Source organism: Xiphophorus maculatus, chromosome 22, assembly GCF_002775205.1.
Source record: "Xiphophorus maculatus strain JP 163 A chromosome 22, X_maculatus-5.0-male, whole genome shotgun sequence".
Classification (NCBI taxonomy): Eukaryota; Metazoa; Chordata; class Actinopteri; order Cyprinodontiformes; family Poeciliidae; genus Xiphophorus; species Xiphophorus maculatus.
Window position 1 is genome coordinate 3,603,703 of NC_036464.1, and position 27,579 is coordinate 3,631,281.

Genomic DNA, 27,579 nt, shown 5'->3' on the forward strand with positions numbered 1-27,579 from the left:
AATATCCAAAATAAATAAAACAAATAATAAAGTCTCTGTAAACAAAATTGTCCAGAGGACAATCTTGAGAGCAAAGCAGCAGACTGAAGATTTCTATCGTCCAGTTTTTGGTAGACATAAGAAAGAAAAAAATAATCACGCAAATGTAAATTATTAAGCTCATTTTAATTAACCATCTTATTAACTGATTTATTGCGACAGGCCTACGTTTTTTTCAATGTTTTTCTCATAATTTTAAGACATGCATCTGGTAAAATTGCATCTTTATTCTGCTAATATTATGACTATATTCTCGTCATTAAACAAAAATTCTGTCTGGCCCTGTTGGTCCGTAATCCAACTCACAAAAGGGATCATTGGAATAAAAGCAACTTTCTGAAAATATATTGTGTAATTTGTAATTTCTTTATTAGAAAAGAAATAAAAAAAAATGTAAATATCAATTAAAATCGAATCTGGTATGGGAAAGGTTTTATTTGCTGTGAATCACTTTAGTAAGCTGAGGTTGTTGAAAATGTGGTTGATGGATAAACTTTGACTTGATTTCAGTGAAGGATACAAGCCAGCGCTTCGATGGCGCCCTCCTGTTTCGTGCAGTCGTCGATAGCAGCTAACCAGTGGAGCACAGACTCCAGGAAACTGTTCATGGTCTCCAGTGTGGCTATCTTACTGAGCACGCCCACACAGCGCGCGGCCATGTGCCGCACCGCTGTGTACGGGTGCTGCAGGCATGTAAACAAATGAGGTAGGTGTTCCAGTAACTAGGAGGAATAAGAGTGGAGAGGTGAATGGTTGGAGATATTTGGGTCAAAAACAGCAGCATGTAACTGGGATTGCAGGCAGTTTCTGATTAAAGCCTGTTCTCACTATAACCGGTTAATGTCAAGGTTCTGGTCTGGTTGGGTTGTCTCCATTGGCAGGGTGTTTCCCTTACTGGGTAGGAATGTAAAATCTCCAAAATCTCACGGTGTATTTGTGTGTTGCAGGTTGCCCCATCGTAATGTAAATTCAGAGGATCAATGAATCCAATCTGCTTCCCCGTGGTCGGCACGCTTCTGCTAACGCGCCAATAACAGAGCTAATTTCTTATTTGTTGCTTTTTCTAATTTTGAAAACATTCAGCACACTTAGCTTCCACTAAATTAATTTTTTGTGACTTTTTTGTAAATTTTCCATCAAGTAAAATCTGACATCTGAGTTAAAGTTTCAGACATCAATTGTTAATTCTTTATGTAGTTATGGTTTATATTCATGCTCTTATTTTGAAGGGGGAGAAAACGTTTTGCAGCAGCTCCAATTCCCCTCCTCACATTCTTAGTGGAACAAGTATTTTTGTCTTGTTTCTAGTGCAAATATCTTAGTAAACTTGAATTAAGACTAAACTAATTTAAACGCAACTTATCAGCAAAATATAGGAGCTTGTTTTAAGTAAATAATTCCTTAATATTGGAAAAAAATAACTCATCCATTAGCAGATTATTTCACTAAAAACATAGGGAAATTGTCTTGTTATAAGTTAACTTATCTGCTGATTGGACCTGGTACTTCTTCACCAATGTTAAGGCATTATTTACTGAAAATAAGCTCCTATATCTTATTAAAAAGATAAAAGTGTAATAAGATATTTGCACTAGAAGTGAGACTTGAAATACTAAATATAGTTTATGTTTTTGCAGCGTTAGCACAACCAGTTTTAAGTTGCGGTGTCCACCAATGATGCTACCAATCAAATCGCTTGAAGTGGTTCCAAAACACAGGAAAGAACCGTGCAGAATCTGCCAACAGAGACGAATCTGACTGAGGAAGAACTGGTTAGAAAGCAGAAGGGGCTTGGTAGCATCATAAACGACACTACAGGAGAGATAATGAACCATCAGTCTTACCAAAGGTCGAAGTTCACCCGCCATGGCTCCAGCCATGACTTCCAAAACTTGCAGAGAGTTGACCAATTCCTGAGCTGCCGCATCGCCTCTCTCCAGCTGGGCCTGCCTGTCTAAAACACAAACAGGACACACCCTGGGTCAGAAGAACAAATACTGAAGCAATCTGGAGAGTTTACCACTGAAAACTGGACAAAACAAAACGGACTCAAATTCCTTTTATGATTTTGAGTCCTGAAGACCTAAAATCTGGAACCTGCATAATTATGAAATTACCAACATATTACTTGTATACAAGTTTATTGCAAAAACTACGTTGACAGCCAAACGGCCCACGTACCGATGCAAAGGTTCTCCTTGGTGACCGCCTTCAACGGTCCCACCGTGTTTTCCCAGAGGTATGGCAGACTCCTGTTGAGGTCCGCACCAAAGTGCTTAGCAACGGTCGTTAGGGCAAACTCCGCTCCTCGTCTTTGAACAAGAAACTGCTTCTTGGTCTTTAAAAAGAAGAAAGAAAACAGTTCATAGAGAATCTGCTGCTGATGCGTGTGAGAAAACGTGAGTCCGTCTTTACCTCATCGTTATCGGAGCTTATTGTGCTGCCAGGAGGAAGCTCCGTCACCGGGGCTTTCGGCGCCTTCGGTGTCGGACCTCTTTTACTTGTAATTGCAAACGCGGCCCGTTGGTGGCGGTACAGAGTGATGATCCCCTGGGTTTTGTTGACTATGTGATGCATGCCATCTCTTTCTAGCCCACCTCCTTAGATATTGAGACACAGAAATGCTGCACATAATAAAGCTGAAGTATGTAACTTTTATAAAAAAAGATATTTATGAGACAGTTAATCTCTGATAATCTCCCAGTGCTAACTAGAAATAACCAATCAATGCGTCTTTTGCATGTCAGGAAAAATCTTTTCCGCTCTTTTGGAAAAGAGCAGTTAGTTCGAGTGCCGCATTTTGGATTAGACAAATGTTAGCGACAGAAAGGGAAGCAATAAAAATTTGCGGAGGTGTGGTTTTCATTTTATTCATTTGTTAAAGATACAAAACTCAGATGAAGAAAATTAAATATAGATTTGTGTGACTCTGGAAAATAAGATTAAAGAAACTGTTGGTGTGTGGAAATAAAATTGGGATTTTTCTTGTGTTTTTTTCCTCTTTTTGTTAGCCTTCTTATCTGTTTGGTCATTTATTTCTGATCTAAATGTTTGAATCAAATGTTTATTCATTTACGAGCCATTAGAACTCATGCAAACTTGGACTATGTGTGTGAATTATATCTCTATCGTTATTAGGAATATAAAAAATGTATGAATATTTCCTATAAAAATTCAAATAAAAAATGTTTTAAAAAGAAACAACCAATCATAGCCAGGAGGCGGGTCTTAGCACTGTCAATCATTCTCCATGTGGCGCTGATCTCTGCAGAACTTATTGTGAATCCTAAGACTAGTTAGCATAGCCACTAATGATAGCAGATTAACAGTTTTTCTGTAACCATCTGTGCATGAGGATGATTGACAGCACTAAGCTCCTCCTCCTGGCTCTGATTGGTTGTTTTTGGTCAGGAGTATATAGCAATAGGATGGGAGGATGTGGAAGAGATCGATATGTTCACAGATTATCTGGTTCATATTAACCCTTCCAGGCCGTACGCGTCAGTGACAAATTTGCAGTACCGTAATTCCGCCACACTTTGCGCTATCTGAAAAATTCCAAGGGTTTCTGAAAGGGGAGACGTTGCGCTTTCCAGCCGATATCGTGTTATTATGGTAATTTCACTCCCGCCGTAGCAGGGATTGAAACTAATATGAGGGGCATGCTTTTAATAGACGGTAAATTGCGAAAATAACTTGCTAGTAGGCCTGTCGCGATAAACGATAAATCGTACGATAAATTAAAACTATCGACGTCATTTTAATTATTGGCATTATCGTCTCTTCCGGCCTTTTTCTCTTTCTGTTGATGACACCGAATGAAAAAAAGCTCAACTCCGGTGCTCTCCACTGACCCTCCTTCCTCATTTCCTTAGTGTAATGCCCAGCGCACACGACACGATCTTAGAGCTGTCGGCCGATTGTCGACCCATTTTCAAAACCTGACAGACCACACATTAGCCAACAGAAATTCTAGGTATAACGGTTCGATCGGATTCGTTCCTGCCGTGTGGTGTCCAACAATGGGCACAAAATAATGGCTGCAAGTCCAGTTAACTAATTTTAAAACCAGGCATCAATCAATGCTTTACTACAATCTACCTGCAATGCATGTGGCTAGTGTCAGCGTAAAGTCCTGACTGAATGAAAATCATTAGAACCTATTTATGTCACGTTAACGAAGAACAGCTGAAAAGTTACCGGGTTTATCAACTGCGGTAGCAATTTCGCTCCAACTCCTCCTCTTGTCATTTCTATATTCTTTGCATGTTGAATAAACATTAATGTTGTTTCCATGTCCGCTGGACTTCGGGTTGCGCCGTGTCAACTGTTTGGGATTCCCCGACGTAATTTCCCCTCAGAAAACACTGAGGAGAATCCGCGCTTTCTGATTGGCTGCCTGTCACATTCAACAGGCTGAGTTAAGCTCCCAGTCGGGGAAAACCCTGATTTGGATCGGAGCGGCAACGAAGATCTACAATAACACACCACACAATCTTAGAAAGACCAACGTTTTAAGATTGTCATAAGGGGAAAAATAGGAGCAAAAAATCATGTAGTGTGAACTATTGCATCAGGTAGTCGATGTGCCCATTTTCTCTATTTAAATCTAATTATTACTGAAGGGCAACATAATATACAGACTTCATAATCTGCACTCTTTTGGTTGAATGCAGTATTTATTTCCACTTTGGCTTTATGTTGTTTAGTTTTTATCAAGTACATTTTTTGTTAATGGAGACTGAGAATCCATTTTGTTTTTGGTTGTTTTGTTTATTTTGTTTATCAGCTCCAGTGTTAAATATTCTTTTGAAAATAAAGTGCAACTATCTTTGGCAGGAAATCACATGCATTATTACGTCATTTCCATTAAATCAGTGTAAAAAGGTCTTCAGACAATATTATCGTTTATCGCAATAATTTTTAGAGACAATTAATCGCTCAGCAAAATTTGCTATCGTGACAGGCCTACTTGCTAGATATCGAAAGTTCCAGTTATGACAAAATGGACAAATATATTTACTCACAGAACGTTTAAAGAACTCCGTACAATTGAAATGAGCAAAAATATCCAATTGGAGATTTGAAACTATGACTCAAAGGGTTAAACTGTTACAATATGGTGACAGTTTTAACAAATATGTAAAAAACATGTTTATAAAAGTTCCTTACTGCAGCTTTAATGTTCTGATTTTTCTAATTAATGATCTCTCCAAACCTTTAGCCTGTTCTTGCGCTGTGGGAACGGGACAAGCGGACGAGGGCGTGGCCGAGGGGTCCATGCACGCCGAAGCGCAGAGGTTTTTGATAATCTTTGGGTTGGGGCACGGCGAGCGGACGGCGCACTGCCGCAGCAGCTTGGCTATGAAGGAAGCGGCATAACCCTGGATCAGGGTGTTCTCCTCCTTCTTGACCGTCTCCATGAGTGGCCGCACCAAAGGGTTGAGCTTGTCGGGAAGCACTTCCAGGTTGATGGCGGCGCAGGCGGTGAACATGTGGACGCGCAGATGCAGCTGCTGCCATTCCGTGTTGGTCTCCATCACCGTAGACTGGGCTTGCTGTCGTTTGTTTTCTAGCGCCAGCCACTGCTTGGACTTCACGTTCATACCTGCCGTCGTCTCTGTGAAGATGGTGGTAACCTAGGCAACGAGAAAGAAGAAGTTTTATTTTAACAGGGACAAACTGGATTAATATAGCATTTTCTACCCACAACAACACATACAGTACATGGGATACCTGATTATCAAAGCTAACTTAGCTGCTTGGCTAATTTATTTGGCTAGCACCTTCATACATGGTAAATTTAAGAGTTTTGCAGGAAAATTGGTTAGAAAACCCCATAAAGCACAAAACAAAACATCAAAAAGAAAAAGAATCATTTGCATGAAAGCTTAACAGAAATAGCTACAACAGTGTCACAGCGTTAACTTGTAGCTTTAGCATAGCTAGCATGTGGCATCATTTGACATTTCCAAGCCTCATAGACAAACTAACTGGGAATAAAGCTTTTGTTTTTAACTTGTCAGCTAAAGAGACAGGTTAAAAACAGATTTATTTTAAGCCGATTGTGTTAGCAGAGCTTCGACCTTAGAGTAGCAGCTCATTGGAGAATGAAGGAGTTGAGTTTGTTATAGCAGCGCTGCTGCCAGAAGAAATGCAATTGCAATTTGTGCAAATAAGAATGCATCAGTTTATAAAAATTTTAATGCAAATTAGTATCCTTTTAGTATCGATTATACTGAGATATGAGTCACTTTGACAACCCTTCTAAACCATGTGACAAAACCTGTTTTTTCTACATTGAGCAAAAGAAAATTCTGACCCATACACACATAATGATATTTTTAAACACTGACTTTAATCTGAAGTTGTTTCATCAGCATATTTGAAAAGAGGAATATGTTAAATAGAAAATGGACCCTTGAGGAACCCCACGCATGTTCTTTTTTTGCCCAAATTTGTAATCACAAAAATAACTCCAGTCTGCAGAAATCTGAACTAATTTAGAACAAAACCAGACAAACTTTTATTACTTCTGTTTTCAGGGATTGTGGAAAATTACCAGAGTGAAGAGAAGATTTAAATATCTGGAATATTTCAGACACAAAACAGCAAAAGCTTAATGATTTTACAATGATTAACTGAATGTTTTCCAACTCCTGATGAACTGTGTGATTTGGTTAAGGAAAATCTCTCAGGTTGTTCTTTTCTGGATGAAGAAAATCTTAACTGTAGGCTTACCAGTTCGTTGGCTTGGTCTATGGTGAAAACGCTGCTGTTGAGACGATCTTGAAGGTCTATGTGAACCTCAGCAAGCAACGAAATGAGCTGCTTGCATTCATTCTGCATGCGTGTGAAAGGAATCGCGATCTCGTCGTAGTACAGCTGCTCGGTCAGGACAGCCAGAAGTCGCGGCTGCACCATGGACGACACCATCTGGCAATCCTGAGAAGATTCAGACACAGTTTGAGGCTGCGGTCAAATCTAACTGGTTCCAATCAATCAAGTTCAACCAATAAAGTTTATTTGTATAGCACATTTCAGCCACAAGGTGCTTTACATCATAAAAACATAAAAATATAAAGTTTAAGAACATGCACTCAACAACTGAAGGATTACATTTTGTCAAATGCCGTCGTTACACATCAAAATATTGATTGTTTTATTTATTATAATTCAAAAGCAACTCTGAACATGTGGGTTTTTAGTCTAGATTTAAAGGAACTTGGTGTTTTGGGTGTTTTCAGTTTTCTGGAAGTTTGTTCACTGCAAAAACACAATCTTACCAAGTATCTTTTGTCTAGTTTCTGGTTAACTGGAGTTAACCAGATACTCGAGATATAACTCAAGATATCTGAACTAGAAACTGGACAAAAAAAGACTTGGTAAGATTTTGTTTTTGCAGTGATAATAAATATAGGGATAAAAAAAAAAAACAAAAAGAAAAAAAAACACGAAATCTTACCAAGTATTTTTGGTCTGGTTTTTAGTCCAAATATCTTAGTAAACTTTAATTAAGACAAAAGTAACTTAAAAGTAACTTTTTGGTAATAAATAGAGGCTTGCTTTGAGTAAATAATTTTTTTTATATTGATGGAAAAATTATTTATTCCAATGGCAGATTATTTCATTTATAACAAGACTTTTTTCACGTTAGAAGTTAATGAAACAAGAACTTTTTCATCAATATTAAGGAATTATTTACTTAAAACAAGCCTCTGTTTGTTGCTGAAAAGTTACTTAATTTGTCTTATTTAAAGTGTACCAAGATATTTGAACTAAAAACAAGACTAAAAATACTTGGTAAGATTTGGTGTATTTGCAGTGTTCCAGATTTGTGGTGCATAGAAGCTAAATGCTAAGGTTGTTACAGCAGCAGCAGACCTTTAACCTGATCAGTGATTTATAAACTAACAGTATGTTAAAGTGTGTTCTCTGAGCTACTGGGAGCCGGAGGAAGGACTTAAGAATTGGCATGATGTGCTCTATGTTCCTGGTTTTAGTCAGAACGCCAGCAGCAGCGTTCTGAATCAGCTGCAGCTGCTCTGAAATGCTGGACATTTACCTTTTGTAGTGCAGCCCACTCACAGAGAACCAGAGCCACGGCTATCCGTTGCAAGGCTGATTTGGAGTTGAGATGGAAGAGCAACAGCTGGCCCAAAGACTCGGCTGGCCGGATCTCCTGGGATGCAGCATTAAGCTGAGGGTCACAGATGCACCTACACAGTGCTCCCAGCAACCTAACATAGAACAAATAAATAACTTTCAGAAGAAATAGTCAAAAGTCAATCTGCTGATCCAAATAAAGCTTTTAAAATGTACCTGGCGGCCATGAGTCTGGCACGAACCACAACGTAATCCCTCGCCAACGAATCGTCTGCTAGAGTCTCCGCCCCGGCTATGTACTGCTGGACCGTTTCCTTCACTTGATTGTTTCCTAGCCGAGCCTTTGCTCCAGTCTTATCCTGAAGTATGAATATATATACACAACTTTACCTTACAGAGTAAATAAAAATTACATCAGGAAGTGGCCACAAATGTTGAGCATGAACTTTCAGAAGCATAAACTTATGATTTAAAAAAAAAAAGATGTGTATTTTCAAAGTTTACTCAATGTTCTAATTTACAACATTATATAAAATAACTAAAATAAATAGACATTTAAAGGAGGGGCTACAGTTATAATATGCTATTTATAAGTAATTTATCAGTAAATCTTCAGTCTACTTTCAGATTCTTGATTAATGCAATCTATTCATTTACAGGTAAGAGTATTTCTAACATTAGCTCTAGTAGTAAGATTGAAGTTATGTTGTTGAATTACTCCACACACACACAAAAACTAATTATAAATGAAAAAAATATATGTATACACACACAATTCTATGAACATTACAAAAATTGATGTTTTCAGACAAGCTGGAATAACTTTAACGCTTCTTTAAACTGGTAGCTCCTTGGTTTGAATACACAGACCACATTTCCCATTGAATTCAAGTAATTTGTTTGTCACCTAGCAACCACTGAAGTTTATTGCTGCACCTTCAGGTCAAACATATTAACTTTAGTCCCAATAAATAAATCACCATCATCTGATTTTTTAGAAATGGCTAGAAACTGTGTCTCTCCCAAATATCCAATACAAGAGATGAATCACGTCCGCCCACAGCTATGTGTAGGAGACGGATGGAAGGAGAGCTGTGCAGATAAAAAGTAAACAGAAAAGCGAGTTACCTTGGAGCGGGCCTTCACCTCCAGCAGCATGTTCAGGTCTATGGGAATGTGAGAGGCCTGCATCATCAGGCAGAGCCAGGCGCCCATCCAAGGACAGCTGGCTGCCACCACGAACTGCTGGGGGACCTGAGACAGCAGCTCCATCCACACCTGCAGAGGTGAAATATTGGTACTGCAGAACCAAACCTTTATGCTCCAAGACCGATTCTCAAATTCAAGTATCAGTACTTTCAATACTTAATGCTGCGTTCACACCAAACGCGTTTCGCGAATCAAAAACGAGTCTGAGGCTTCAAGTTGGAAGCTTGTGCACTTCAAAATCAATCTAGATGCGCATTGGGACGAGCCGTTGTTTTCTGTTTCCGCTCTCTTGTACAATGGCAGATGAAATTGAGAGAGTAGCACCAAAATATTATGCAGTGATCAAAACAGAGTGATCAGATGTCTTTGCTGGACATTTTATGTTCAGTTTTTACTGAACAAACAACAATGACAGCAACAACAGCATGACGCACGTTGGAGCTTCTTACCTTTTTATCCTCTCCTGGCTGCTTTGAACAACAGCGGATGAAATATTGAGATCATCTAGTTTTTATTAACTGAAATCAATAGAATGTTGTCGTTGGGCGATTGTTTGAATTTACCAGATAATTCAGAGGTGTTGTGAGGTTTACAGGCAAATTAAGAGTTTTTGCACAAAGTATTGGATCGGTATCGGCGATACCAGCTTCAATTTTGATCAGTATGGATTGGAAGGGAAAACAGGGGAATTGAAAAATTATCATTGCACATGTTAACAAATATATTTCTTTTCTAAAAAGAAGAGTACGTCTTTAGCTTTTACAACTAACCTTCTGAATGAGCTCCAGTATTTCGTCGTTGCTCTCTAGTATACAGGACTGGAAAATGTGCCGCAACATATCTTGTAAAATGGGATTTATCCAAACCGCACAACTCTGAATGGAAAGAAAAAAAAAAATAATGCAAAAATGATCAATAACTCATCAAATCATTGTACTTTATCTCCAGTGTGCTGTTTTACATTTATATCCCTGGTTCTGATTAGGGCTGAACTAGCAATTTCATTAATAAATTATTCTACCAATTAATTGATTAATTGGTAAAATAGTAGATTAATTCGATAAAAAAATTGGCAAAGTTTGCAGATTTTTTATTTAACCACGTAAGCTGTTTTTATACATTACCATAAACAAGCAATTTCTGAAATTATTTCTTTAAAGATATTAAACATTTTATTGCCTAAAATGCAGCAACATATCATTAATTCAAAGCATGCTTAGTCATTTGTAGCAAAGAAAGCACCTGCAGCTAAACAAAAAATAATCATTCAGTAAGTCTGGGTAGAAAATATTTACAGATTAAATTTTTTTTTAATCTTAAATGCAACTTTTATATATTTTTTGTATAGTTTTGGTTTAATTACTCCTCTGATATGTTTTCACTTTAGCACATGGCTTTCTTTAGTCTGCATGTTCCAGTTAACAATTAATCGATCCGTCATGATTAATAATTTCAGCTCTAGTTCTGATAATTAGTAGATGAACTTGCCTCATCAGCTTTAGACAGCAGTGTGTAGAGCGTTTCCAGCGCAGCCTTTCTTACGGATGATATGGTGTGTCTTAAAAACGGCCAAACTCGAGGAACCAGGACAGTCAGTGACTGCTCCATGCTACAGCAAAAACAGAAAATAATAAGACTGTTTTAATATAAACTATGCAGGAAGGGATGAACTGTGATCACAAGCCAATATTCAGCTGTATTTGAGATGCCAGTATGAGAACCTGACCTGCATTGCCGAACGTGAGGAAAGGTCAGCAGCAAAGACAGCAGCGTCATAATGCTGTTGGTGGAAGCGGTCAGGTCGTCCAGGTCCAGGAGTGCGTCCCATAGTGTGTTTACAATAAAAGGAACCTGCATGACAGCAGCGTTGCATTAAACCAGCAGAACAAACATCACAAAGATTAATGCTACCAATGCCTTCAGCTCAAGACCCTGTTGGGACAAATGGCTGCAGGTGAAGTGCAGCTTCATTCAGACAACGCTCTGCGCTGGGCCAGGATGATGATGATGTCACTTTATGGCTTAGACTTGCTTCTCCATCAGTGTTAGCCTTTCTACCATGAAGTAGGTCCTACAAATATTTGGAATTTGGTTGGATAAAAGCTGAAAGTTCAACTGGGATGAAAATGTCTTAAATGAGAAAAATGTGCAAACTTCGCTTTTTAGCATTCTTAATGGTGACATTTCTTATGCCTGGTCCACACAGCAAGATAATGATGAAGACTTTTGACCAGATTTTCCACTAATGACAATCTTAAGGATGTTTTGATTGTCATGATAGCTCTAGTGTTAAGAGCAGAGGTGGGAAAAGGACCAAAAACTGTACTCAAGTAAGAGTAGCTCTACTTTAATGCATTTTTACTCAAGTAAAAGTAATAAATAGCCCTTCAAAAAATTACTCAAGAGTAAAACTGTATTTGGTAAAAAGGCGACTCAAGCAAATTAGAGATATTTATACAGCATGTTAGATTGTTTTGGTATCACAGCATGTGGAAAGAAAGCGAAACGAAAACATAGAGGGGAATATAAATCACAGACGACTGCCAAGGCAAACCAGAAAGTTGGTCAGACGTCAGACTTCTTTTTGTTTTGTTTTCCCCTCAGTTAAAAATAGACAACAAGCCATCGCTTCTTCCTCGTCAGACATGTTTGTTTACTCTGAACTCGTGTTTGATCCTGAGACGTTTTATGAGGTTTCCAGTCTGACATTTGAATATTGGCCCACGTTTTTCATCTTTGCCATGTGGCTCATCACCACAAACTGTACGGCCAAGCCTGTTATAAATATACAGTATATATATAATATAATATAATATATACACGATTTGGTTTGAAAATCAGCAACCTTAAAATCTTGCAATGTGAACGAGGAATTATGAGTACATTAAAGCCGAGTTTTTTTTCTTTCGAACACTCCTATTTTTAAATGGGAACTTGTACCTGCTTCACTTTGACAATTTATTTCTTCATGTACTTTTACATTCGTGTCAAACGTCATGCAACAACATCCCTATTTTTGGTCAAAAAGAGGTCTTTGGACTTCCTGACTAAATGTTAAATCTTGATTTAGTTTTTTTTTGATTGGGTCTATTTTTAGTGCAGCTGCTTAATACTTCTGTGTTGTGGAGAAACCTCAAACTTTCCTCACTTTTGGACAGAAAGTGTATAAACCTGATTTTAGAGAATAAACAACAGATGCACCAGTTGTGCAAGAGCTGTTTCATCTCTTTCAGGCATCACTACTGGAAAAAATACACTACAGAAATAGTGCAATTCTGCATTCGCAATTATAACCCAACAGCTCTAAATTAATGGCTTTACAGCTAAAAGGACGTCTGCTCAAATTTACGAGCATGCCGAGTTAATTACTGAAGTTAAAGACTGAATATGTAAAATTAAAGGACTTAAGATTCCATCACATCTATAGTTTGCATCCAGGAATATGGTGTGAATAACTATTCAATGCTCAAATGATTCCTAAATTTAGAAAATCAATCAAATTTTTACACACTTGTAAACAACAAGGGGATGCAGTCTGCACAGGAATGAGGTGATTTGTAGTTTTTCTCTGCTTGTACAACTGCAGGCAAGAGGACTACCTTGTTGGGCAGAAGCTGGACCAACCCTTCCACCACTGGGATGAGAGCAGCAGCAGCCACCGCCCTGACATCATCATCCAGGTCCTGCAGACCTTCTGTTATTGCAGGCAGCACCCGGGGAAGCAGGACGGAGATCAGGTCCTGGAAACACAAGGAGAAACAAAACAGAATATAAAAAGGTATGAAAACAGAATGTCTGCTAGTAGATTCATATGTTATGCACATGCAAAGGAATTACAGGAATTACAGAAAATAAAAAAAGCTTTCTTACCTGTCGGACAGCCAAGGCATATTTGATCCCCAACAGGCCTCCATGCCGGACCTCCCATTGGTCCTCCTTCAGCAGCTTCAGCAGGACGTCCACCGTCATGGCAACGCTGTTTTCACTCATGTGAAGAAGAGAGACACCGAGCGTCTGGGCACACGTCTCTCTGACAGGAGCCACCACCTGCCCAAACACACCAAAACAAACAAACACGACGTGCTGCATGTCAGCAGGTGTGCACTGCAAAAACATCTTACCAAGATATGTTGGTCTAGTTTCTAGAGAAAATAAATTAATACACTTGAAACGAGACAAAACTAACTTTTTAACAAGACATAAAAGCTTGATTTAAGTAAATAATTCCCTAATATTTCTTTTTTTTAAAGTTCCAGTTCTACTGACAGTACTTATAACAAGACATTTTCACATGTTATAAGTAGAAAAATCTACTAAAGGAACAATATTTTTTTGTCAATATTAAGGAATTATAAACTTAAAATACACTCCTATATTTTGCTAGAAAGTTACCGTTTCAAATGGATTAAGACATTTGCCCTATGTCTGTCATAATAAATTTTGCTGGACAATAAATTGTCCCAGAAGTTATTGTGATAAACGACAATATTGTTGTTTTGAGACCAATTTTAAGAACTGTAATGGTAACGGCAAAATGAAAATGAAAGAACACCATTTCATTTTTCCATAAATGTTAAATTGTAATGAACACTTAACACTGGAACAGAAAGACATTTTAAATATCCCAAATAAACAAAATAACAAATAAATTGAATTATGAAGTCTCTGTACACAAAAAGGCATTGGTTAAATGTAATGCACCAGACTGAAGACTTTATCATCCGGTTTTTGGTAGAAATAAAGAAAAGAGAAAAACGATAAATCATGCAAATGGAAATTATTGAGCTCGTTTTAGTTGATCATGCAATTATCATAGCAACACGCCTAATTTGCACTACAAACTAGATCAAAACTAATATTTATTGTTTTTGCAGGGCATGAATACTGTATGAAACTTGAAAATATTACCTCATCAGATACGAAGTCCCCAAAGCGGTCCAAAGCAAACACACAGAGGAGACGGATGACCAGATCCTCGATCCACTCCTGATGCTGTCGCGACATCTGATCCAAAACAAAAATCACTAATATTGTAACCACTTTCTGTTTGGAAGGGAGAAAAAAAAGCTTCATGTTTGATTAAAACTCACCTGTTCTGCAGTGCTTCCAACCAGTTTCCCACCACCAGAACCATGAGACTTCAGGATTTCTCTGAGGCCTGTGCCTGCACCATGACGAACCTGACAACCACATAAAACAACTTCTTATTTTAAAGTCGCAAAAGATTTAATGTTGGAAATACATTTTTCATCTTAGTTCTACCAAAATATCTTTCAAAGTTTTCACACTACTTGCAGTTCCTCTTTTTGTTGTTACAGCTGCGCAATTTTGTGCATTTATTTTGGGAATCTACTAAACACTCCATGTTTGTGAAGGCTTTTTGTATACATGTAAAAAAAAATGATAACTGTAGTCCCATATAAAGAATATTCAGACATCAACTAAACCAGTCATCCCCAAGCCCTGGTCCGTGGACCAATTGGTACTGGGCCGCACAAGAAATAATTAAATATTTTAGTTTTTATGTATTTTCTGAGTCTTGAGGGGCTTTTATTTTGAAAATTCTTTAACCGGATTCTCTCGGTTACATCTTGCGCACCAACATTAAGCCCACAAGCAGCAAAATGAGTAAGAAACAGATCAGATGTCTTTAGAAGGATTCTTTGGGAAGGGGAAAAGGCCCAGAGAAGAGACAGGACAATCACGGACCCGTAGGCGATTCCCACATTCCAAGCCCGCTCTGCATGATATGTGGCATCTGGTTTCGCTAATGAGGGAATGAAGCTTCTAACTGCTTCGCCACGTAGAGACCAAGCAACACTTCAGGCGTTATTGTCTCATCACTCTCAGATAGGACCGTCTCGTTGCAGAAAGAAAGCTCAGGGCTCCCATTGATTTGTCATTATCTGAGTTACAATTTTCATTAAAGTAAAATGTTTGAAAAGTCCAACAGGTTCGGTCGGTTCGTGTGTCCAGCCACACGGCAGGAGCAACACACCACACATGAACCAATTCCACTCACGAACATCCTGATTCTAGAAGAAAATCCCGTAAAACTCCCAATAATACATGAATTTAGAATATCAAACATATCTGACGATGTAGAAGCAACAGTGATAGTCTGTGGACGCATTTTAAGCAATAAAAGACATAACATAAAGGAAAAACGTTGGATAAAAGACTGCAGGAGCTGTCGCTCTATTTACTGCACTGTGCACGAAACCAGGCTCTCAGTTGCACGATGTCAGCTGTTTGGGATTTCCCTCCGTGATTATGTCAGGTTTGGCTTTCTAACTGGCTACCTGTCACATTCAACAGGTTGCTTCTCCCTCCCAGTCAGGGAAAACCCCTCATGCTGAGATTAAAAGGGTCAAGACAATCAACATGTTGAAAATGCCAGATGTTTGATCGGAGCGGTCCCGACGTTCCATGTAACACACCAAACTGCAGGATGATTATAGCCAGCGACAATCTTAGAACTCGGAACGTTCTAATATTGTCCTAAGGGGAAAATCAACGCAAAAAATTTAAACACCCCCACCCCTGGGCTGCAGTAAAATTGCCAAGCCTTGACCGGTCCACGGTGATAAAAAGTTTGGGGACCACTGAACTAAACTACTCTGAAGAAAAACAAAGAAACATGTTTTACAATGCAAGTTTTAATGAAGCTGAAAAACTTTGATTTTGCTCTCATCTGATGTTTTCATACTGCTGTTTATTCACTGATATTCTCCAAAAGGTTGCAGATAACTGGTTCTATTTTAATTAGAGTACAGGAAACTAAATATAAATGTACAAGCAAATGAGAAAACACCACATCACTTTCCTTCCATTTGACCATTTTTACCACACATAACATATTGAAGTTCAGAAACTGTAACTTTCTAGATGTTAAAACTTCTTTAGGGGAATCAAAAAGTTATCTTACCTCCCATGATGGGTTGAAGAGGTCGTTACAAAGCTCTTCACAGAAGCTCTCCAACGGCCACTCGTGTGACTGAAACGTATTTAAACGTCACATTTAGAGTAAAGAATTAGGATTCATAAACATGTTTATTTATAATTTCATACCTCCTCTAAAAGACCGGAGTTGTCTGGAACGTTGTCAATTAAGACCTTATGTTCTGTTGCCGGCTGGTCGATTACGACGTTGGTTGTTTTCCTCCGTTTCTCCTCAGGTTCACCTTCTATGCTGTCATTGCTAACATTGAATAAAATAGTGCAGACACTTAACACAAGCTGGGTAAAATCTTAAATAAAATAAACCCACAGAGGTGTGTTGTGGATCAACAGAAAAGAAGCATGAATGCGCGGCTAATCCCACCTCTTCTCGTTAGCATCCACGTCTCTGGATTTTTGTTTTGCCACGAGTTTAGCCAGTCTTTTGGCTTTGTTCTTCTGACGGCTGCTCATGCCGGGCCGGAACTCCGAGTCGATCAATTCAGCAGCTTGAATAGTCTGAAACCCCCACAGAAAACAAAACAAAAAAATTTACTGGATGTTAGAGCATAAGCAGGAAACAATAAAAGAAAAAACAATGATTTCAAGACTGTTTTATCTGTATCCTCTACAATCTAAACGGTAAAATAGCTGACAACTCAATATGTGCCACTGATATTATGGGTGGTTTAATGTTTATTTTGCTCCTCTACAAAACTAAAAAATGCTGGTAATGATGACCAAGTTTAAAAGACACCTGCTTTTTTCTCTTAATTGTAACTCCAAATTCTTTACTGAAAACTATTCATGGATATTTTGTAAAGAAAATCAAAATTATTTGAAAAAAACATTATTAAATTAGACAGATTTAAGCTATTCATGGAGAATTGTGCTCCCCAACTTCTGAGGATACAAGAAGTCTACTATATTTTCATCATGTGTGACAAAGTAAATAATGAGTAAATATAGAAACAGCTGGTAAAGATCAACTTTGACAATATGCAAATTAGAACCACATAACATTAGAAAAAATGCCCTGTGATGGCAAAATCATCACATGCACTCAAAAAAATTTAAGAGTGAGTATACTTCAAATAGAAAAAACATCCCACAAAACAGAGCTTTCACACAAAGAAGTAAAATATCTCAACCTTAAAGAGCAGCTTGGAAAAAACATTTTGTAGGCTATTTCCAGTGTCAAGTATTGCTGCTTTGCATATCAGTAATATATTTGGCCGGTTGGATGGAAACCAAATGCCCTCAACGTAGAAGACATTGTGTAATAAAAAACATAAAGCCAAGTTTCTGGAGAAATTTGAGTCAATTATAATCATTACTGTTACAGCAATTTTCAGCAATGGTATCACAATTAGGGTACGTTCACACCAAACGCGTTTTCAGCATCAGGCGCATTTGGTTTACATTCAAAGTCTATGTGGAGGCGCGCCGCATTTTGAGCGCCTAGCGCTGTGGAAAATCTGAACTTTCGCTGCTCAACGCAGAGCATCAACAAATTAGAAAAAATCTGCTATGTGGCCTAACGGTGCATTTTCCGACGGGATCTCAGACAAAACAACAACAACAAAAATCTATGGCGGATAAACCAATTGTCGCTGTTTCCTCTTGTCCTATAATCTACGACCAATCAAGTTATACTACAGGGACAGGAATAGAAAAGACCTTGATTGGAAGAGGATCAGCGAAGGAAGTTGGAATGTTATAACTTACTATTTGAAAATATTTCCCCTCATTTGAGCTATCCAAATCCATCCAGCAAAAACATTGTCTAAATAAATGTTAAATAGACATTTATTTAGACAAAATTTTCAGGAGACGGTGGAAGAGTTTGAGGGACACGTATGCAAAGGAGTCTCCTCTCAACACCCGCCTAGAGAGTTTTTGACGCGTCTAGAGCAAAATGCCGAGCGTCTGTCTTCAAAGTGCACACGTGTCGAACTTGAAGTGTCAGATGGTTTTTGACACACAAAACGAGTTTGTTGTGAATGCAGAATTAAGCTGAGGTACCATCATTTTCCAAAAACCAATTTTTGTTCTGAGCCATTAAGAAGATGGCTTAATGAAACTCCAAGACAGTTTTATTAAGAACTCACTGCAGAATTAACACTATATACTGCAGTGTAGTTGACCAATAAATAAAATAATTAAAAATCATTCTATGTGAAAGTTCCAAATAGGTCAAATGATCTACATTTGACCCGAACACTCACCACGTGGTTGCGGGAGCTGCAGCCAGCTGTAGCTCTGAATCCTTGGGCTTTAAAGCCGCTGGGATGGCAGGAATAGTCCAGGTCCTCGTCGTTGAACAGCTCGTCTGTGTCCATTCCTATAGCAGCTCCCATATCCAGACCCAGCTTCTTCTGGAGCAGCTTCCTCTGACGAGCCAGACGTTCCTTAGGATCCATCTCACCTTTTAAAATTTTAAAATGAGACTGTTGGTGTGTGAACAATGGATCATTCAGAAGGAACACCATGAATACAGTTAATGTCTACCTGAAGGTTTTCTACAGGAAATATGATCCAAAGAAAACGGCAGATGACTGAACAAAATTAAACTTTTCTCTCCTTTTTTAAACCTTTCCCCCAACTTTATCTCGTCCCCCCAATTACAGAGCATCTTTTATTATTATTTCATTTACTTAAAGTTTAAATTTAACATGTTGACAAAAGCTTTGAATGAAAATCAAGTTTGAAGAAAAAAAAATATAAATACACATTTAGACTAAGCCTGTCACAATACGCAATTAATTATGTAATAAAAATGTGCTTGATCATTTCCATTCTGATGATTAATATTCTCTGATTGTAATTTTGTTTAGAGACATCATAATCATTTTTTATGGTTTCCGTTGACGGTTTTTATTTTTGTTTTTGGTTGTTGTGTTTTATTTCAAATATCTTCCAGTTCCAGTGTTGTGTGCAAAATTAAAGAGAGAGAAGAGGATTAACTTGTATTTTTATGCCATTATCAATATATTGCTTGAAAATGATCAAAAAATGACAATTTTATTGTTTATTCCAATAATTTCTGGAACAATTCATTGTGACAGGAACACAAAACATTTTAGGCAATGTGTAAATATAAAAATCATAAATTGTTTTATAATAAATCATGATCTTTGTATTAATGGAGCACTGCTGAATCATAGCAAAAGCTATAATGCTCCACTTGAAGATAAATCTGTTGAGGTTCAAACAATTGAGTGACACTGTCAAACAGAACGCGTTAAAAAAATGTAAATATAAAAATGAAACGACCAGCAGACAAGAAGACCTAAAGTAAAATGTCCTGTATGAGATAAGGTCAGCTTTTCCTATTCAAATCACATTCAAATGCAGCAGAGTGGCCTGGTTGGTCACTGACAGATAACATGATCGTTTTCTCTACAGAAGTGGTGTCACATTTCAGAAAGCAAACCTTTAAAATTAAGATTGAAAAAAGAAAAACTGGACAGGTATGGTTGTAGGAAAGGAAAATCAAGATGGAAACCACACATGAAACTCAAAGCAGTTACCAACATGTCTGTACAAACCAGTTTTGTCTTCCTGCAACTCAAACTCGGCTCCTGCGGATCCGAGCAGCGACGCTCCATGCCTGAGCAGGCGGGAGATGTCAAAATGGTAAAAATTCAACCGGTCACAGGACGAGTCCTCCGGGGACAGGTTTTCACGGGACTCTAGAGGGAAGCAAAGAATCCAGAAACGACTTCATTTTTTCCCCAACTTATCACCTGGAAATGTTTAGATTAACGCTTTAGAAATGACAAACGGTTTGGCATCTTTGTTACAACTCATGTCGTATAGCAGGGGTGTCGAACTCATTTTCATTTTGGGCCAAATCAAAAATCTGAATGTTCTTAAAGGGCCAGTTGTGCCAGAATGTATTGATAAAACCCACTAAACTGTTAAAATACCAATAAATAGCTGTTTGTTTCAGCATTCGGTAAATGTTTCTTTAAATTAAATAATATAATTGAACATCTTTTCACTGGTCAGTTCATCTGGTATTTTGTGATTATTTTTTGTGTTTCTTGCAATCAAAATCACAGATTTTGCGGTGTTAATTTAGAAATATTTGTAAAGAATTTTTACAATATCTGTGCTAATGTGTGATATTAAACATGACTTTTTATTAATTGCCGTATCGAACACAGACTATAACTTGACATCAAGTGAGGTTGAGGCAGCGGTTACTTAGACCCAATGTTTTTAGCCAATTTTGAGAGAAATTTGCAGTAAAATTTTTAAAAAATCTGTAAAAATGTGAGAATCTGTTGATTTTGTTTGAGTTATGCAGATTTGTGAAAAACTGGAGGGACTTGTTGATGTAATTTGGAGTCTAGAGGGCCACATAAGACACTCAAACAAATTAAATTTGTTCAACAAGCTGGCTGAAGTGCTGCACCACCACTTTCCAACTACACCATTGGTTGCCATGACATATGCATTAACTATGTGTATGAAAATCAAATTGTGTTATTCTCAATCATATGGTTGAATTCTCACCTTCCTTTGGCTTCGGAGCCGGGTTCCACTCAGGAATATTTTTCACAATGGCCTCCACGGCTTGGCCGGCTGCAATTCGAGTGTCCCAGCTGGGACTCCGTAGATAGGTAAGCACCTCGGGACGATAATTTAAATTAATTTAGTACAAACATAAAGAGCATGTACAGTGTCTCGCTAAAGTTTTCATACCACACGTTTATTTTTTTACAGATTCAAATCTATTATATTTGGATTTTTGCCTGTTAGTCAACATATTCGCAACAATCGCAATAAGAAGCACTTTAAGAAGTGGTGCATAATTATAAAATGGAATCAAAATTACATATTGGTAATTGAAATAAAAAGTAAAAAAAATGTGGCGTTTGCTTTCTGCCCGCCCTCATCCTGAGACCACAAAATAAAAGTTTGTGCAACCAATCACCTCCAGAAGTTACCTAATCAGTAAGTGAGTGTAATTTAATCTCTGGATACATCCGGCTTTTCTGCAGAGACTTTAGTGGTTTGTTTGAGAACATTAGTGAACAAATAGCATTATGAAGACCGGGGAACACAGCAGACTGCTTAAGGATAAAGCTGTGAAGCAGCTTAAAGCAGAATTAGGTTATAAAACAAAATATAACATTTTGAAAAGCTCACTCCATTACCTAAAGATGGACATACTGGACAAATAAAAACATACCAAGACACATCCAGCGTTTGTTTCCTGTTTTGACAAACAGGAAAGTGATGTTTTTAAATTGCATATAAGCTAAAAATATTGTCATATTGTAATTCTGCATGTTTTTTGCTAGTAAGTCTTTAAAAAATGTTACAGAAAATGCTATTGAATATTTTTCTTAGCATCAAATTTTGTTGAAATGCTGAAAATTGAGAAACTATTGCAAAATTTGAAAAACTGATGATTACAGATGCTCTAAATCCAAGTGGTCTGAGCATTAGCTGTTGATGGGCAACAATTTTAAGATCTACATATACAAACCTGACCCTTTCTCAATTTGTTTTTGTCATTTATTTTATTTCTTAGCAATGTACCCCCCCCACTTCCACTACAACTATCCTCTACTTTGTGTTGGTCTATCCCTTAAAATCTTAGTGCAGTCTGTGATTGCAACATGACAAAAATATGAATAAGTTCAAGTCATACTGATACTTTCACAAGGAACTGTAATTACATGAGCCAAAGAGAGATGATGGCAAAAACTCTAATCTGCTCAGGAGGATTGCACAATATAGAAAACACATCCTGTAGTCACCAGATTACCAGTTTATCTACGTATGAACTTGTGTTTGAAACAATGTTAGAACAACAACAACAAAACTAGCAAATCCTCACCTTTGACAGGAGGTTGTTGAGTTCATGTGGGTGAAGTTTCACCACTTCTCCAAGCTGCTGGGCTGCTGCTTTCCTGGTTACTGGTGTGGTTCCAGTGTCGAGCAAGATAAACAAACGGTCAAGTCTAGGAGAAGTTAGCAAGATAAGAATCCAGATCAATAAACCGTTAAAGGCTACAAACATGCATGTTGCCATCAGCGAGTTTGTGGCTTCACTGACGCTTCCCTGGCGATTATTACTTCCTAAAACAGATTTTTATTTTAATGTCGCAGGTTACAGTTTTAGTAAAATTACATATATTATCCTTTTCAAAAGTTATAATACTGTTTTTTCAGATATAGGTTGTTTAAACATGCAATGCTTTTGGAAATGCTGCCAGCACACATACTACTGCACATGCACAGCAGTAACAAAGTGGATTTAAACAGGTTAGAACAGCTTTGCTGCGCCACAGTGCACATATCGTTTTCTATAGGTAGATACTTTTACTTCTGTCATATGCAAAGGAGTACAAGTAAAAAAATAAACTAAACAGAGAGATGAACACTTAAACCAGAACAAGTTAGGCAACTGTAACACAAGGTCACCATTTAATGGGCTTAGATTAGTTTTTAATAGGTCGTATAGCAACCCTTCGGTTACAAACATGGGGATAAATTAATTAATGAGCGTTTGCAAATCCCATTTAATCACCCAACTTCATAATAACCGTTCATGTAATACTAAACAACATAAACACAAGTCAGGATAAAAATCAAGTCCAATAAACGTTTGCCAGCAGTTGTGAACTTCAATAAAGTGATCAAATCGTTTGGAACCAAATTGAGGTAACAAGAGTCCCGGTTTAGTCGGCCATCGCCACGCTATTCCGCTGCCAATTTAAAGCTAGCAAGCGTTAGCACACCAGCTAGCTAATTGTTAAGAAAACTCGGTCGAACAGAACCGAGACGGTACAGGAACAACTTGCCTTGATACAGCCATGATCATTTGTTACAGGAGCTTCAACTTCCCACATTCAGCATTGGTTGTATTCCTTCTTTTCTTTGAGGGTTCCAAAACGGCAGAGAATAGTGGGCGAAGTCATTAGCTAGTTAGCTGCTAGCTGCTAACTAAGGCCCTGCCGGGTCTGTGTGATCCTCAGCAGCCCAACGGTCCACGAAGATCCCGAGCTCTCACAACCATGTCTTCAAAGCCGTTCCTGATGTCCTTATACTATATATTTCCACAAAATAGAGCCTAATGTCACCACGCTAAAGCTCAGTTTATCCTTCAGAACTCGTCGCGGATAAATATTTTAACCTAATAAGGATTAGAGAGTTATTTTGTTGCACGATGAGGGCAACCAAGAAGACTGTTTTTATATGAGGAGCCATCTTGCATTTATTCCTTCCTCCATGGCAGGCGAGGGCTGATTGGCTACAAGCGTTTGGGAGAGCCAATCAGAATGCGTGTTAAAAGAAGAAAAGAATATATGTCAAAAAGAGAAAGAAAACGCTTCATACTTTTTTCTTCCTAAGCGTGGAGCACCGTGTACATTTCCACTCTCCACGCATGCATTCGCTACAAAACTGCGTCAGCAGCTTTTGTGTATGTATAATAACAAATATCCATCATTATATGACATAAAAAAATTACGTTAAATTAACAATATTTATTAGAATCTTTAAATCACGCTCTTTTAAAACATTTACTGAAATGCCTGCCTATTAAGACTTGAGCTGGCCATGGTCCTGAAATAATTTAAAACGATCAGCCAGGTTTTTCAGTAAACTCGCTTATATGTAGTTCACCTATCTGTCAAGTGAGTTTTTCTTTGTGCTTTTCTATATTTTCATTTTTCCTTTGATAAATCGTCATAAATTCAAGATAAAATCTAACCACCGATGAATAAGCATCCGTGTATACATCCGTCTGATGACATCACATAAGGGGACTTCTCAGAAATCCTTTCAGTAAGCCTTTTGTATTTCACATTATTTAAAAATCAAATAAACTTTATTATTCAAAGATGGAATTTAAAAGTTGCTTTAACTCATATTATGTATTTTTCTTCTAGGAATTGTTGTAGATGCTGACTGTGGGTAAGAAGGGTATTCTGTAGCAGTCTGTATTACAGCAAATTTAAGGAATTCTCTGACTGAAGACACTTTTACATATAAGAGTCAAATAGAGATAATGTCAATAACTTTCTTTATTTTCCAGATATTCCATTGTTGTCCACAGAACAGAATAATCCTTTTTAGTGTCTTTGGAGCATATGATTTTTATTTTTTTAATAATTTTTTACAAATTTATTTATTTTCTTGTTAAGTAACTATTGTTTTTCTTGTTCTGCTTTACATATTTTTAGCAAAACTAGTTAAATAAATAGAGTGATGAAGAAACATGTATATAAATTCAGTGAACAGAAGCTGCACTTTTTGGTTTTACACAATTGAATGACTTTAAATGGATGTTTTAGAGTTTAATATTAGAAGATCATTTATAATTAGTTAAAAATATACTTATTGTTTTCCATAAATCTGTGATATGATTACAATATTTTGCACCTGCTGAATATGTGGATAGCATTTACAGTTTCTTAAGCCGCCTTTTACAATTCTGTCAATTTCTCTCTTCTAGTTCTCCCAAAGGGAACACTATGAACGTTTTTCCTCTTCATGATGTGAGTGTTTTCAAATTGTTGCCATGTCAACCAGGCTTTTCTTGGTTTCAGTCCTTTTATCTGCAGTTTCGGATCTGCAAATCCTCCAAAGTATTAAGATTTGCTTGAGGAACATTCAGTCCAACAGAACAGGGTTCCTGGGGTCTGAAAGGATTTTATCACATTACGAACATCCTGTCTTTATTCCGCATTTTGGCTTATGAAACATTGTTATGCAATCTCTAAAATAAGCTCATGGCAGGGTAGTTTGGATTAAAACAGCAGGTGTCCACACATGTAAATGTTAGTAAATTCTATTTAATTTAATCTACTCTAAATGTATTTTTTTTTGTATTTTTGATTTGTTATTAAACCTTTTATGACACTCTTTAAACTCCACGGTCACAAACAGATTTGTGTTTTTTTTCATTCTGCATTGTTTCTTCAGTCTAATTTAATTAAATGTATTGCAGCTTATTTATGTAAGACCAATTTATAATTAGTGGCATCTCAAGGTTTTGTGGCAATTGAATAAAATTCACATGAACTCAATCAAGTCAATCAAAAAAGAGTATAGTAAAATAACAAAAACAAATAGAAACAGAAATTCTACACAAGGAAATAGGAAAGGGTTAAAAACGGAGAAAACATAAAGTCAGTGATTATTTCATACATGAAATAATTATTTTCTAATATACTTTGATATTCATTTTTGTTTCCATCTGACCTCTGACATCCACTCAAAAACAACAAATCTAAAGTTTTGTTGCTTTTGTAATTCTTTTATAGCAGCCATAAACTAAACAAGGTATAAAAACAAACTGATATATTTTTTATGTTTTTGATTTTTAAAATTTTTTAGATCTGGAGACGACATGTTGCTTTTTAAGATCTTTTTTGCTACTTCATGTTGTCAGATATTCTAATGAAGTGTTTCTGAAAATAGTGAAATTAAAGCAAAGAAAAAAACCAACAATGTGTATTTGTGGTAATTTTGTAATTTAACATGACAGGCAACCATAGTTTGAGTTTTGATTGCTTTTTTTCTCCTTAAAGTTCATGCCACTGTTGCCTGCTGTTTTGTGGGTTCGGAGTTGAAACCCAAAAAATATTTTTAGGGTTTTATTTTTTGCTGACAATGAAAAACACAACCATGTAGGACTCATTTTATTATAGATTTAGTTAAAAAAAGCTCTGGTTGTTTCCATTCATGCAGAGAAACAGATGGGTGAGTGGACTGCTGGGTTTTTCCACACAGAACAACGAGGCAGAAATAAAACATTAAGAGGAAGTCACTGACTGTCATTTTTTAAAACTTCCTCACTCCTGAATCCTCTCTGGTAATTATCTAGTGATTGTAATATATTTATATTTCAGGTCAAAGTTTTACATTTTGATAAATTTTTGCAAGACTTAAATCTAATCATTTCACAAGGTTGAAACATAAGAACTATTCCTCCTCTGTTTTTAATCTTTTCTGTAGGATTTAGATCTGGAAACTCAAAAAAAGAATGTTTTGTTCTTTCTGACCATATTTTTGGTTAATTTTCCTACTAAAAGAATAAAAGTTGACCCATTTTCTGTTTTTCCATAGATACCACCAGACTTTTATTCAAAATGTCGTCATATTTTATTTTTACCGACTTGTTTTTGTTCTGACTGGAAAACAAATTAACGATTTGGAGCGGGCCAGGCAGAGTCCTGACGTGAACCCGACAAAGAATCAATGAAGAAAGCTAAAGATTAAGCAAGAAGGCCTTCTAACTTCAGACACTGCAAAAACAAAAACGCTTACCAAGTATTTTTGGTCCAGTTTCTAGTGCAAATATCTCATACAGTACAATATAGAGGGTAAATATGGTAAATCTGCTTCCTTCTGCACAGGAAACTCCATCCCATTATAACAAGCAGGAACCAGGAATCCATTAGAGGTTTTTACTCACCACATTGTTTTAGTGACAGGAACTCATTTCATTTCAGTCCCCTTAGAGATTTTCATTCAGAAACAATCAGTCTATTCAAAAACAAACTAAGAGTTTGAAAAAAATGACAGCGTGTGATTCACGCCTTAACATAGAAAAACAAATATTTTTGTTTTAGCTGAACTTTAAATGATTGGTCTGTTTTTACGTCTTCAGGGTCGAAGTTTCTTTTGAGGAGTTTAAAAAATATATATTCTGATATTTTTCTCTGGAAAATCTGCAGGATGAGCAAGAAGTTTGATTGCTGAGTTTTTTTATTTCTCATTTTTACGTCTGAGATGGCAAGGAAGATTTCTTAGCACTCAATAGACAAATGCTGCCCTCTGCTGGCTATCAGCTGTCACTTCACTTCACATGCAAAACATGCAGAAGTTTTCGCATTCCTTTGCACATTTGTTACATACACATTTATTACACATATATTAATCTGTTATTGGAAATTTTAGGTGGTGGGAAAATAAAGCATGGTTGTTTTATTTGTTTTTTTCGATGTTTGTTACATATCAGTGTAACAAATATGCAAATAATAATAAAAAACATTTTCTGGAAAAACAGGGACATTTGCTAGAAAAAAAACCAAATCTTTAGATTAATATATATATTTTTTTTTTTTACAAAAAAACCTTGGAATTTAAAATTTTAAAACGGCTAAAATTTTCTACAATGGCCCTAATACATCGTTGTAAAAATAAACACTTTCAAGTTTTGGATCTACAATAAATATCGATCTACTTTATTTGCTTGATTTAGCTTTTTATTTTTGGAAATAAAGAAACAGACTCAGTGTTGCAGTCATCCATTTT

At 37.0% G+C, this 27,579-nt stretch overlaps 1 protein-coding gene across 1 annotated transcript in view; it reads right to left on the reverse strand.

Annotated features, from left to right (window-relative positions):
* The window catches only part of btaf1 (B-TFIID TATA-box binding protein associated factor 1), a 34,769-nt gene extending 11,234 nt beyond the window's left edge, over positions 1-23,535 (reverse strand). The window contains exons 1-24 of the mRNA XM_023327392.1: positions 23,118-23,535; positions 22,151-22,274; positions 20,818-20,932; positions 19,845-19,988; positions 18,522-18,721; positions 16,679-16,812; positions 16,426-16,555; positions 16,283-16,351; positions 14,445-14,534; positions 14,263-14,358; positions 13,225-13,401; positions 12,954-13,094; positions 11,081-11,205; positions 10,843-10,963; positions 10,125-10,229; positions 9,274-9,423; positions 8,362-8,504; positions 8,105-8,279; positions 6,781-6,984; positions 5,258-5,678; positions 2,455-2,639; positions 2,221-2,377; positions 1,884-1,993; positions 560-761 (exon numbers count right to left, since the gene is read on the reverse strand). Of these exons, the coding sequence (XP_023183160.1) occupies positions 560-761; positions 1,884-1,993; positions 2,221-2,377; positions 2,455-2,639; positions 5,258-5,678; positions 6,781-6,984; positions 8,105-8,279; positions 8,362-8,504; positions 9,274-9,423; positions 10,125-10,229; positions 10,843-10,963; positions 11,081-11,205; positions 12,954-13,094; positions 13,225-13,401; positions 14,263-14,358; positions 14,445-14,534; positions 16,283-16,351; positions 16,426-16,555; positions 16,679-16,812; positions 18,522-18,721; positions 19,845-19,988; positions 20,818-20,932; positions 22,151-22,274; positions 23,118-23,137 (3,538 nt within the window). The 5' untranslated portion in view covers positions 23,138-23,535. The remainder of the gene's footprint in view (positions 1-559; positions 762-1,883; positions 1,994-2,220; positions 2,378-2,454; positions 2,640-5,257; positions 5,679-6,780; positions 6,985-8,104; positions 8,280-8,361; positions 8,505-9,273; positions 9,424-10,124; positions 10,230-10,842; positions 10,964-11,080; positions 11,206-12,953; positions 13,095-13,224; positions 13,402-14,262; positions 14,359-14,444; positions 14,535-16,282; positions 16,352-16,425; positions 16,556-16,678; positions 16,813-18,521; positions 18,722-19,844; positions 19,989-20,817; positions 20,933-22,150; positions 22,275-23,117) is intronic.
* Between the last annotated feature and the right edge of the window lie 4,044 nt (positions 23,536-27,579).